This window comes from Typopeltis vanoorti, chromosome 14 (assembly GCF_054136105.1).
Source record: "Typopeltis vanoorti isolate ZY-2024b chromosome 14, IOZ_Tvanoo_1.0, whole genome shotgun sequence".
In the NCBI taxonomy this organism is placed as follows: domain Eukaryota; kingdom Metazoa; phylum Arthropoda; class Arachnida; order Uropygi; family Thelyphonidae; genus Typopeltis; species Typopeltis vanoorti.
In genome coordinates, this window is record NC_143562.1 from 1,889,700 (window position 1) to 1,903,907 (window position 14,208).

Here is a 14,208-nt window from a genome sequence, read left to right on the forward strand (position 1 = left end):
GATGTAAGAAGATTGGAAGCTTTTGAAATGTGGTGCTGGCACCGCATGAACAAAATAAAATGGACAGAAAAAAAATCAAACCAACAAGTCCTGAGAGAGATAAACGAAACAAGAACTCTAATTAAATCGATCAAAATTAGAAGGGATAGGTGGTTTGGACATATATTTTGACATGATGGACTTTTGAAAAGAATAACTGAAGGCAAAATAGAGGGGAAAAGAAGAAGAGGCAGACCAAGGAAAAGCTTTCTTGATCAAGTCAAAGACAGCACAGGTTTGAGGAGTTACCAGGAGGTTAAGAAGAAAGCCAATGACAGAGTGGAATGGAGGAAATTGCTGCTGAGCTACCAGTCCCAAGACTGATGCAACTGATGATGATATTAATATTTACAATATATAGCATTTAAACCACATTTAACTGAAATTAAATTTTATTTGAACGAATCAAATATTTATATAGCCTAAAAAAGTATAAAATCTCATTAATAACCATCACAAAAATTTACAGTGCCTCCTATTAGTTTGAAATTTTTTGTGTTTGCGTTGAAATAAAATATTTTTATTTCAACACAATTTTTGGGGGTGGGAGGGGGGGGTCTATATTTTGGGGAATTTTTTAAATGTTAATGAAAATATTTTGGGGTTAAAATATATATACTTGTATAATATAATTATAGTAATTATTTTAAGTAATTTAATTGTAGTATTTTATTTTTTTCCCAACACTTAACGTTTATTGTTAACCAGCTTGCCATAATTTGGACTCAAAGATTGAGAGCATACAACCTTCATTATGGAGAAAGACTGATATTGGTTAGTTTTGATCTGTGGGCTGCTTGTTTACCTTTCATACATGAGAATAATTGTTCACATAAATAGGTGCTTCCAAAATAACATTTACTATAATACTACATTAAATAATATTTACTCTAAACTTTTTTTATTTTCAGATTTTTTTTGACCTAAATAATTGTATATTTTTGGAACACCAACTTCTTAGTATTTCTCTTTTAGAATGGAATCATTTAGGAAATCAATAAGTTCCATTTCAATACAAATAGGAGCTTTTCGAAATAAAAGGACCTGTAAAAAGTGGAAAAAACGTCTTGCTCCTTAAAATCTTTAAATCACCTATCAAATTCTTCTTTAATCTTTTCTAGTTTGGGACAATATTGAGAAAAGGCAAAACTCTGATTCTTATTATTCAACAGTTCACACATAGGAAAGTAATTTAGAATATTCTGTTTTAAATGAGTTTGAACGAAAACCAATTGGTATAGTGTGATTTCTGTCGTCAATTATGCTACATTTTTTTCAGTAATTCAAGTGGTGCTGCTTTTGGAGTTTAGTTGTTGTTTATATTGTGTTATTTTTTGGTTACTGAGAAGGCAAAGTCAGAGTTGAACGCATTTACGGTGGAAGAGAAGAAGATAAGTTTTTGTATATAGTTATTTAGTATAGTTAAATATAGTTTATACTTATAGTATCGTGTAACTAAATTAGCTTACAGTAGAGTTTATAACATAATATAGTAGAGCGTTTAGTATTTGGCATTTTTTTAGCGTTTAGTATTCAGCATTTAGTTGTAGTAGTTCCTCAACACTATTTGAATGATGATGGCAGCCACAGCTCCAATTACTAATGGCATGTCACCAAGACCTCTCCCATTTAAGGACCATTTTGTGTAACATAATACAGGATTTTGTGGAACACAGTGTTTGTTGCACGTATGCATCCCAGCAGTCGGATATGTGGCAGGTGAGAGAAGGGGGAATGCATATATGTGCAAAATGTAGGCAATGGCAGGAACTTAGTGAGTCAGATATTACAATAACCGACCTCGTTGCATCTGGGGCAGGAACAGAATCTCAACCTAGAGAGACAAGTAGTGTGATAGAGGGTGAGAATGATGAGCGGAATATGAATGAAAAAATAAGAGTGGAGAATGTGGAAGGCTTGAATGATTGTGAAGTTTTTGGAGATTGTCTTGATTGGGAGGATTAAATGGGGAGCAAGAGTGGTTAATTTGCAGAGAGAGAGAGAGAGAGAGATGAGCTGAATGAGGAGGTGAATGTCTCAGGAATGAGATAAGGCAAATCAGAGCAGGAGTGAGAGAGAGTTATGGAAATGACAGAAGAGGAGAGAATAGAGACAGAAGAAGAAAGGGAATGAGAGAGAGAGAGAGAGAGTTATGGGAGTGATAGACGAGGAGAGAATAGACACAGTAGAAGAGAGGGAATAAGAAGAATGTGAGGGAGTGCTGGAACGAGGGATAGAGTGATGCCAAAACAGCAGGTAAGTAGCAGAACACAAAGGGTTATAGGAGGGGAGAGAGAGAGAGAGAGAGAGAGAGAGAGAGTGAGGGACGCTAGTCAGCAATCAAGGTACAGAGTGATAAGTGGTATGATGTATGAAGACTTGATGATCTGTGGTGTGCAAGATAGGATGCCAGAGAAATGTTTGCCTGGATGAACGATAGAAAGTGTGACTATGGCAATTAAGCAGGGTCAAAGCATGGATGAGATGATTTGTGATGATGGGCAATAATGACTTCAGAGGCAGTGTAAATCGGGTGGTGAGAGATCTGAGATTCATGCTTGAGATTGTACAAAAGAAAATGCAGAGAGGAAAGATAGTGTTTGTAACCCACGTGTGATAATGACGAGCTGAGAAGAAGAGTATTCAGTAACAATGAATAGCATAATAGCCAGAATGTGTCAGAGGATTGGAATTATCATTATCATCATCATCATCAAATTACTGCCATGTACCCTCAAGGGGTGTATGACAGTACTACATGAAAAATTTACATCATTACTAACTTCCTATATACAATTTTCCTCCAAATCAGTCTGTTACTTGTCAAGACATGAACATTATCAGATCTTATATTTCTATCGTCTAAGGCACTTTGTACCGTATCAATCCACCTATATCTTGGTCTTCCTCTGGGTCGTTTTCCTGCCAACGTGGCAGAAAACACTTGTTTTGCTAATCTTTCCTCTCCCATTCTATTTAAGTGACCATACCACCTGAGATTAGCTCTGCTAATGCATTCCTGGATGCTGATAATGTCAAGTTCTTTCCTAATATCCTCATTTTTAATATGATATTGCTGTTGATGCCATCTGTTCACGCCTCTAATCTTTCTCAGGACTCTCATATCTGCGCTCTCTAGTCTTTGGTCAAGTGTTTTACTTCTGACCCAGCTCTCAGATCCATAAGTTAAAACTGGTTTGAACACTGTCTTGTATACAGCTAATTTAGTGTTCTGACTAATTTCTCTCTTATTCCATATGAATTTATTCAATTGACTTCCCACCATACCAGCTCTGCTGATTCCGTTGTCTACTTCTATATTTAATTTACCATCTTCAGTAAAAATCGCGCCTAAGTAGCTGAAATGTTTTACTTGTTCCACAGGTTCTCCATTCACAACACAGTTGACATTTTCAATGATTCTGCCTATTTTCATCGTCTTTGTCTTTTTATTGCTGACTTTCATACCATATCTATTACAACAGCTATTCAATTTAGTCAGAGAATCTTGCAGACTTTTAGCGGATTTATTTAGAAGCATAACATCATCCGCATAAAGCAAAGAGCTGACATTAACATCTCCAATTTTGATATCAGGTTTAATACAACTTTCCTTCATAATGTGATCCATATAGATAATGAATAACAGAGGGGATAATGTACATCCTTGTCTCACACCAGATTTAACATTAAACCATCTTCCTGTACTTCTTTCAATTCTAACTGTTGACTTACAACTCAAATAAAGACTAAGTATTGCTTGATATAATGCCCCATTGACACCATATAACTGCAGCGTATTGAATAGCTTCTCTCTTGGCACTTTGTCATATGCCTTTTCAAATCAACAAAACTTAAATATAGATCTTTGTTATATTCCCATGCTTTCTCGACAATTTGTCGTAAAGTGAAGATCTGATCCTGACAGCCTCTATTTGGCCTGAATCCAGCCTGTTCTTCACCTAGCTTTTTTCCACAATTCTTCTCAACCGTTTCTCAAGTATACTTGCATAGATCTTGCCAGGAACACTCAGTAGGGAAATACCTCTATAATTCTCACATTCAATTTTATTTCCCCTTTTTATAATTGGGTACCATGAGAGCTCTACTGCAATCATCGGGAATTCGTCCCTCTGCCCAGGCTTTCTGAACTATGCAGTGCAGCCACTGTAAGACTTTTATACCACCATACTTCAGCATTTCTGGTCGAATATCATCTACTCCTGCTGCCTTTCCACATTTCAAGCCTTTGATGGCTTTTTCTACTTCAAGTATGGATATGTATTCCTGACTGCATGCCTGGTCAGTGTTTTTTATCACTGTGCTGTCATCACTGCTTGTTTCATTTAGCAGTTTTTCAAAGTAATTACTCCATACTTCAAGGATATCTTTTTCTCCTGTTTTCATGTCACCTTTATCATCTCTAACTCCTTTTACAGCACTTTTTCCTCCATTCCTAAGCTTCTTCAGCAACCTCCAGAATATTATGCCACCTTGATATTTATTTTCTATATTCTTGCCAAAGTCCTCCCATGACTTTTGTTTAGCTAGTTTTACACACTGTTTAGTTTTCTTACATTTGTCACTGTATTCTGTAAGAGTAAAAGCTGACTTATTTGCCAGGAACTTTTGATATGCTTTCTGCTTTTCCTTCACTGCCTCTTTAACTTCCTGTGTCCACCAGGGAGTTCTGATTTTTTTATCCTTCCACACAACCTCACCACATGCCTCTCTGGCAGAATCAATCAATGCTTTCTTCAGAGTTTGCCACTGAATCTCCAAGGTTTGATTCCTGTTTTCAAACTCTTTCATTTTCTTTTCAATAATCTTTTATTTTAGTCTACAGTTCACATCTGATAGCTGCTCAACTTTTATTCGTTTTAAAACATTCTTGCATGTTATTCTTTTCAATATGAAATTCAATTTTATCCTGCTCAAGACTAAATAGTGATCATTTCCCATTTGAAATCCTCTGTACACTCTGGTGTCCTGCACCAGGGAGAAAACATCACTATCAACAATAACATAGTCAATGAGACTTTTCTTATTCCTTGCCTCTTCTCTCCACGTGAATTTGTGCACATTTTTATGTTGGAACATGGTGTTAGTAATAACCAGTCCATGTCCTGAGCAGAAATCCAACAGATATTTGCCATTATTATTAGCTTTGCTCTTTTCTCCAAATTTTCCCAAAATATTTTTTATGTCTGACAATCATTTTCTACTCTGCTATTTAGATCCCCAACAAGGACCAACTTTTCCTTTTTCATTGTGTCAGTTGCTTTTTCTAAAGCGTCAAAAAATTTCTCCACTTCTACCTTAGTAGAACCTTGTGTGGGACCATAGGCACAAATAAATCTCATTGTCCAGTTCCCCATTCTCATATTTGCCCACATTACTCTACTTGAGACTGACTGCCATTCAAGAAGATTAGCCTCGTATTTTGTGTTGAATACTATGACTACTCCTTCTTTTCCTTGATTGTCATTGCCTGAATATAACATTTTTGGAATTATGGGTTTACTAAATATGGGAATATGAGTTTACATGGGTTTACTAAAGGAAGGTCATGTTTTAGCAATTTGCTCATATTTTATAACAATGTTATGGCCGAGTTGGATAAAGGAAATTTATACACTATGATAATGTTGGATTTTTCTAAGGCATTTGATAGGATACTGTAAAATTCGATGCAGCGTCATAATTCTTACAATGTTTAATTGTATCGATTTTACAGGAGTCACATCCGAAATTCAAAGAATTATAAACTTGTATATAATAGATGTAAATAATAATATCAAATAATATTAGTCCATATAAAATTAGCCCAGAAAAATTAAATGATACTCTAGATAGAATATACAGTGTGTATTTCAAAAGAAAATCCCTTAGAGAGCAGAAGTGTGTTAGAACTATCTACATAAGTAATACAAAATGCCCATCTGTAGAGACCCAGAGGAATTAAACATGCTAAAATAAAGTAAACAAGTATCTAAAAATAGAAGTTTAGAGGCAATTACCTTAGAGTTCGGAAATATATCTGATGTATTGCTTGGTATAGGGTAGAATAGAAACCCATTGTAACCAAAGCAGTCCGACACCGCCATCAAGGTCGATAGCAGAAGGGGGCGGTATACATCAGAAGCTGTTACACTATGCTGAAAAAGGGACTACACTTCAGGGAGATAGAAGTCGGAACTTTCTAGAAGGAAAGGAGTTAGCACGTGATAGGTACGGGGATCTCAGACTTAATTCAAAGTTTGCGCAGAAATATATGGGGTCTAAAAACTTCGTGCAGGGTCCCGTGAGAGGCGAAATAAAAGGATCAGCAATGGACTGACAGGCATCGACTATCGTGCATTGGAAGATTTGATGCAGGGAGAAGAGGGGAGGTCTATCCATGGAATCCCGGATGAATTCGTGGAAGGTAACCAGAGGCGAAACCTTATAGAGCAAGTAGTGGCTCAGGACCTGGATGACAAGGCTTTGACCGTCAGACCACATGTCCTAGTGCCTACAACGCCGAAAGATCGAGCTCCAGCCCCGCGAGAAATTCCAGAGGAGAACACAGTTTCCATGCGCGTCTGAAGCAATAGAGCAAGCCTTAAAATAGAGGGGGGGATCCAAAATAAGTCCGAAGAGAAGATACGACTAAGTGCAATTGTGCCTATGAAAGAATTAATGCGAATTGAATTTTTTTGTTGAAAAGCTGTCTCTTATATATATATGTGAAGAATACTGTTTTGGATAGACTGAATTCGTAGAACTGAGGATGTAATAGATTGAAAACTTATTAGCATGGAGTGAATCTGTTTGCTTTTTGAATAATTTGAAGGATATTAATGAAAGTTTAAGCTTACTTTGTATTGTGTTGAAATGATTTAAAAGAATTGATAAGAAAATTATAGAATTTAGAATTGTAATGGTGTGAGAAGTTGGTTGCTAAGTGAGTGTTATGTGAAAGTTAGAAATGGAGATTTTATTAGTCAAAGCATGATAATTCCTAGATTGTAAATGGGCTGATAGTTATTTGATATATCGAATTAACTGTTTGATGATTTACATCTTTGATGTTATAACATGCCTAAGAGTTGTTATGTGATGTTTTAATTATGATGCTTAGCTTTGAGAGGAAATGATAGTAACATCATTTAAGTGTATACATTGTATTATTGTCTTAGTGTGAATAAATTATTACTATTATTATTATTATTTGACACCCAGGGAATTCAAAGACTCATCGAGGGAGAGTGTGCCAACTTGTTTCATTTATAAGAAGTGCCTTCTGATCTTTTTAGCAACTGCACTGTTCTCAAATAAAATCCGATCCTGTAAGCGGGAAAGAGATTAAACCTTGGTACAAAATTTAAGTTAGGAGTTAGCTACGACTGTAATTAACTATATAGAGGTGCTTTACTGGAGGTATAATTAATTTCTTATGCCAATTAGAGATTTTTAGTGGTGCAGTCAGGAATAATCAAATACATTTCTAGAAATCTAAAGTATAAGCATAATATACTGAAAGTAGAGAAAAGGTATTAAGATTAACTGACTGTATAGAAAGGTAACGGATAAGGATAAAGTATAAAAAAGTTAACGTATGAAGATATAGAAGACAAGTCTAAAGAAAAGCGATAGATATATTAAAGAAATCGATAGACAGATGATTAAAAGAAAGATAGATATATTACAAAGGTGCAGTAACAGTAACATTAGTAAAATAGTAAATAAGAATATATTAAACAACCAAAACCTCAAAATATAACAATACCACATGATAGGCTGTTGCATAAACCGGAGAATATGGGATTGGAATATAATCTATTGACTGGGATCAGGGGATGGTTAACAGACAGATATCAAAAAGTGGTATACAGTGGATGTGAATCTACCAGATTTAAAATAACCAGTGGTGTACGTCAGGGTTCAGTCCTTGGGCCATTATTGTTCAATCTATGCATTAATGACTTGAAGCAGGGTCTATCATCAGATTTGCAATTGTTTGCTGATGATGCGAAGATAGGCAGGGCAATCAGAGATGCTACTGATATTCAGCAATTACAAAATGATTTGAATCATCATCAAATTCCTGCCATGTACCCTCAAGGGGTGTACAGGATATGACAGTACTACATGAAAAAATTACATCATTACTAACTTCCTATCTACAATTTTCCTCCAAATCAGCCTGTTACTTGTCAAGACTCCAACATTATCAGATCTTATATTTCTGTCGTCTAAGGCACTTTGTACCATATCAATCCACCTATATCTTGGTCTTCCTCTGGGTCGTTTTCCTGCCAACCTGGCAGAGAACACTTGTTTTGCTAATCTTTCCTCTCCCATTCTATTTAAGTGACCATACCACCTGAGATTAGCTCTGCTAACGCATTCCTGGATGCTGACAATGTCAAGTTCTTTCCTAATATACTCATTTTTAATATGATATTGCCATTGATGCCATCTGTTCACACCTCTAATCTTTCGCAAGACTCTCATATCTGCAGTCTCTAGTCTTTGGTCAAGTGTTTTACTTTTGACCCAGCTCTCAGATTGATAAGTTAAAACTGGTTTGAACACTGTCTTGTATACAGCTAATTTAGTGTTCCGACTAATTTCTTTCTTATTCCATATGAATTTATTCAATTGACTTCCCATCATACCAGCTTTGCTGATTCTGTTGTCTATTTCTATATTTAATTTACCATCTTCAGTAAAAATCGTGCCTAAGTAGCTGAAATGTTTTACTTGTTCCACAGGTTCTAATTCTCTAATTTCTAATAATCTAATAGGTTCTAATAATCTAATTCCTCAGCTAGCTCCATTTCTTTCCCATTCAGGCTTCTTATGTTGATAGTACCGATCTTTAACTCTGGTGATGTTGAGTTGGGGTTTGTTTTCAGATTTGTTCCAGTAGCTGACTTTTCGCTGTTCGCCCTGAAAGTCTGGCTATGGGAAAGGTACCCAAGGAATGGAAGGAAGGTAAGATAGTACCATTGCATAAGGGCAACAGCAGACTGAATTTGTCTAACTATAGGCCAGTTTGTGTTTCATCAGTAGTTGTAAAGATCTTGGAGAAATTAGTGAGGGACCATATACAGCGTTGGGCACATGAGGGTAATGTTATCGGTGAGAGTCAACATGGATTTGTTAAGGGGGGGGGTGCTTGCTTCAGTAATATGATTGCCTTTTATATTAAAGTGACAAGAGCAGTTAATGAGGGGGAAGGCATATACTGCCATTTTTTTTTGATTTTGCAAAAGCATTTGACAGGACATGATAAGCTGATATTTAAGTTGCAGCACATGGGTTTAGATGTTAGTTAGTCAACTGGATTCAAGACTGGCTGTCTGATAGGTATCAGAGAGTTGTGTATGGTGGGGCAGTTTCAAGGAGGCAGAGGGTTACAAGTGGGGTACCACAGGGCTCAGTGCTGGGACCTGTATTGTTTAACCTTTATATTAATGCCATTGTCAATGGATTGAAGGCAGATATTCAGTTGTTTGCAGATGATGTGAAGCTGGGAAGGGTTATTAGTAATGGTGCAGATGCAGCAGCCCTGCAAGAGAATTTGAATAAACTAGACAGATGGGCAAATGAATGGGAGTATTGGTTTAATGCAGCAAAATGTAAAGTCTTGAAATTAGGGATACATCGATGTGAGTCTGCATGGGAGTTTGCCAGTGAAACATATGGTTTTGCTCGAGTCTAAACAGCATCGTTAATGTGGCAGGGGAAATGTGATTCATTAGTTAGTGCCGTTTTTACCCCAGTTATCTCTAATTGCACTATTTGTTTAGAAATATATTACACGGACAGCAAATGTCTCCGTACTTTATTCAGTGATACAATAAAACTACTTGTTTTTCTTGCATCTGCAGCATACTGGCTGTTGGGGAGGGTGTGTTGTTTACCACAGGGAGTGAATTATCCCCCTGATGTGAAAGTGTTTAGACTTTTTTTTATGTGTGTGCAATGTATATGCGCAACTTTTCAATTTCTTTTTTCGTAAAGTAAAATCAGGGGTGCAAGTCATACGCGAGGGCGAGTTATATCCTAGTAAATATGGTATTTCTGTTTTATTATAAAAAGCAACCATCCTTTTTTTTTTAAATCTTTCCTTGAGGCGTTATGGGTCACTAGTTTGACACCAGTACTATATGGATTGTAGATGGGTCCTCCAAATTCTTGGAATAATTAATCCATCATATTTGTTCAGATTTGGATGATGTTTCAGCATTTCACAAGCTTCTTTGAATTTTCTTTCAAACCAGGTTTTGGTGTGGTGTAGTCTTGGTGCCTTTCCTGTCAATTCCGTGACATGTTTGGAGTGCATGGTGCGATAGGCCCGTTTTACCATAATGGAGATATTTAATATGCCGTTTGTGTTCATCTTTTCTAATTGGGATGGTGTATCCAGTTTCTCCAGCTACATTGAATTTTGTAAACACCTGGGTGGGCAAGGTATGGAAGATGATCTTTGGAAGAGCTAAGTAAATTTCTTAATTTTTCTGGGGGTTTGAAAGTTGTCTTAATATTGTATTTGAGTAATGTTCTATCAAATTTTTCTGAAATGTCCCTAATGTAAGGCATGGCTTATCAATGGTGGCACACACAACACTCAACAGAAATGCTGCCACTGCTTGCCACAGGCTACTCTCTCAAGCTCCGACCGCAATTGGAAGTCCAATGGATTCAGACCAGGACTTCTAGATGGCCAATCATACGGTGATGTGTGGTCGGGCACATTTGCTTCCAACCACTATTGTGATCTTCATCTTAAGTTCAGGATTTGAGTCCTGTTCAACTGCCTACTATGAAACAAAGTGTTGTTCAGGGGCTGTACCACAGGTTCAAGCATGGTGTCTTGATACAATCTGGCAAAGGATTTGAACCTTTCTCACAGACATGCAACTTGGATACTCCTAATATGTCACCAAAACTGTCATATTAGGAGTATCCAAGACACCTGTCACCAAACCATCATTGACACAGAGTGATGACTTCTATGAATCCTGGGCTATGGCACGTGCTGTGTGATCATCTGGGGGCATATACCTGATTGTTGGCAGTTAAATGGCTCTTGAATGGTGAAAATCTTCTTAGTACATCGTGCTCTGAGAAACATTCATTTCACGCAATATTACTTTCTGCATTCTCACAGGATTAGGGCAGAGGCATGCCTTCACAGCCCTCACAAGCTGTTGTGTCCTAATACAGTGTGGTCTTTGATCGTCAAATAAGTCTTCTATATCGTTATAATGGTTAATAATCTGATACACAAACATCCTACTGATCCCAAGAGTTTTTAGAGTGTTGAAAATAACAGATGGCTGCATTCCAATCTTGTGAAGTGCTATTACAGCTACACGGTTCTCATAATCTCACCCATTGATTGTTAACCCATACAGCTAGACAACTCTCTATACTGATAAACAAGCAAATGTTGGCTGTGCACAGCACCACTAATGGAACTGAACTCATGCAATTCTCTGGGCAGCACAACAGTGTGCAGAAGTTGTAACAGTATTTATGGCAAGACCAGGTATAAACAGCTTTTCAGAAAATTTGGAAAAATTAAATATAAGAATAATACAAGTTGCTAGAAGTGAGTCCTTTTGTACCTACCTGTCCACTTGGATCAGATGCCAGATTTCCAATAAGACAAACAGCATTGGTCAGAACTTTTATCTGGTGGGGAAGGACACCTGGATTTGAAATTTTTAATAATGAAAGGAGTGGATTTCCTGCTGATCTGTCCTCCTAAAGTTATGAAAAAAAGTAATGTTATTTCTATTCCACTTTGTCACTTTTTTATAATATTTATAACCAAAAGACTGGAAACATAGCACATTAGTACTGTGATCCCATCCCCTCTCCCCAAGCCATTCCAGGTTTCCAGTAAGTAAGGTGGTGGTCTCACATCAGGTGATTAAAATCATCTATCAACAAAAGATTTTAATCAATATCTATGTCACAGCACGATTTGAATATACAGCCTAAAGAATATACACTACTTATTCATCTGTATAGGATGGCATAATATATTACTAATAATTAAAAATAAATGTTCCGATACTCGAAAATATTCCACATTTAAACTTTTATTATATATCATACTCCTCTTCCTCATCTGTCTAGGGCAGAGTTCAGGCTAACATAAAAATCAGCTTTCTATCTGCAGTATAGGGTTCAGTCTGTTTTTGATGTTTATTATCTATTTCCACCTTTCATTTCCTTCCAGTGGGACCTTTTCTTCCACACTTCTGTTCAGGAAAATTTGAGAAAATCTATCAGCAGACATTCTGTTCCTCACAAATTCTACTAGGTGCAAAACTTCTGTCCATTTGGGCATCCAACCTGTATCTGACAAAGATAGTAATACTGTAACTTTGTTTAAAGATAAAGCTAACCTCCTGAATCATTCTTCTCATCCAATTCTGGTGTTAAGTTCTGAATTAAACAAAAATTAAATTAATTTATGTTTCCTTCAGACTTAACATGGGCTTGCAAATTGAATCAAATTTTGATGTACCAGAATATACTAAACTCTTGTAAATTTCACTAAAATGTTACTAAGCTGAGAATCCTTCAATTTATGTGATATTATAAAGTATTGTGAATTGCTAAACTGCTTAAGTGTAAGTACTTATAAATTGCTGGGAGAAAGAGATAATCCGATTAAATAGAAATGGCCAGAATCGAAACATGTGCATCAAAGAGTAGAGGTGCACCCTTCGTAAGCAAATAAGTCCCCACCACCTCTCATACGCGCATAAGAGTAGGCTAAGATCTCCGTGTGTGGCACACAGTACTGGGTGACGTGAGGTGACGCAGAAAAAAATGGGAGGAGTAATCGATGATGTGACGTGAACGTGTGGCGTGCAACTTAAAAAGTCGTGCAGCGTGTTTAGGTGGCTAAGGAAAGTGTCTAGTGTCTGGTGGCCATGGGACAACGTCCAGAAAACATTGTCAACCTATCTAAGCCAGACTTTGGATTTTAAAGGAGAGGAATCTAGAGCATGTTCCTCAAAATGTTCCATATAAAAGTTTCCAATAAGGGGGAGGGGGGATAATGGCGAGCCCATGACTGCACCTTCTTTTTGTAGGTAGAAAGCGTTTTGCCATGCAAAATAGCCAGAACATAATATATGCGCAAAGAGCGCAGTGATATCTGTAGAGAATTTGTTCTGTAAAAGAAGGATTATGTCATTCATTGGGACATTCGTAAAGAGGGCAGAGACATTGAAACTGACTAATAAATCATCTTTTTCTAATGTAATGTGTTTGATTATGTTTATGAAGTGTTGTGTATTTCTGATATAGGAGGAGGAATGACCTATCAACTCCTTGAGTGTCACTGCTAATTTCTTGGCTAGGTGATAATTCGGGTTGTCTATACCTTCGACTATCGGCCGGAGTGGAGTGTTTTGTTTATCTTTGGTAGACCATAAATTCTCAGGGAACAAGTGTAGTGTGGAAGTAATTTTTTGACTTTATCTTCAGGCCATGTAGTAACTGATTTAAGTAGTTTCTCAGTTTTCTTTTTTATTCTATTGGTTGGGTCATAGTTATCAAATTGGTATGTACTATATTGTTCGAGACAAGCAGATTCATTTTTTCTAAATATGGGTTTCAGTTTAGAATAACGGTGACACTTCCTTTATCAGCTCTAGTTATTACGATGTTCAGATTTGATTTTAATATTTCACCGCTGTTAATTCGTGTTTCATTAAGTTGCTTGTTATTGTTTTCTTATAATTTATATTTAAAATGTTGGTGTTTTCTAAACGTATTTTATCTGCTATGGTATATGGAGGGGAGGGGGGTGCTTAAAGGTCAAAGCTGTATAAATGAGAGGGGACACCACACAGCCTTAAAAGGAATGCGGAGAACCGACCAGGGCTTCTGACCTAATGTCCAATCCTCACCTTCTCGTGGTGCACGCTGTTGGGTATCTACCTGGATACTGAACGAACGAGGATGGGCCGGCAATTTGGGATTTAGCCGACCAAATTGTATTCTTATTGGTTAAACCAAAATAAAAAATGATGGTACAAGATGACAAAATTTCATGCTGGCTGGGGCATCGCTCGGTTAAACAAAGCCCCATCGTTTTTGACAGGGAACCAGGGCGAACAGTGAAAACTCAGATACTGGAACAAATCT

The 14,208-nt window shown here is 36.9% G+C and overlaps 1 protein-coding gene across 1 annotated transcript in view; it reads right to left on the reverse strand.

The window, feature by feature from the left end:
- Positions 1-14,208, reverse strand: part of LOC150099121 (uncharacterized) — a 287,705-nt gene that overhangs the window by 81,815 nt on the left and 191,682 nt on the right. Inside the window, exon 11 of the mRNA XM_090403807.1 lies at positions 11,668-11,802. Coding sequence (XP_090259933.1) covers positions 11,668-11,802 — 135 coding nt within the window. The remainder of the gene's footprint in view (positions 1-11,667; positions 11,803-14,208) is intronic.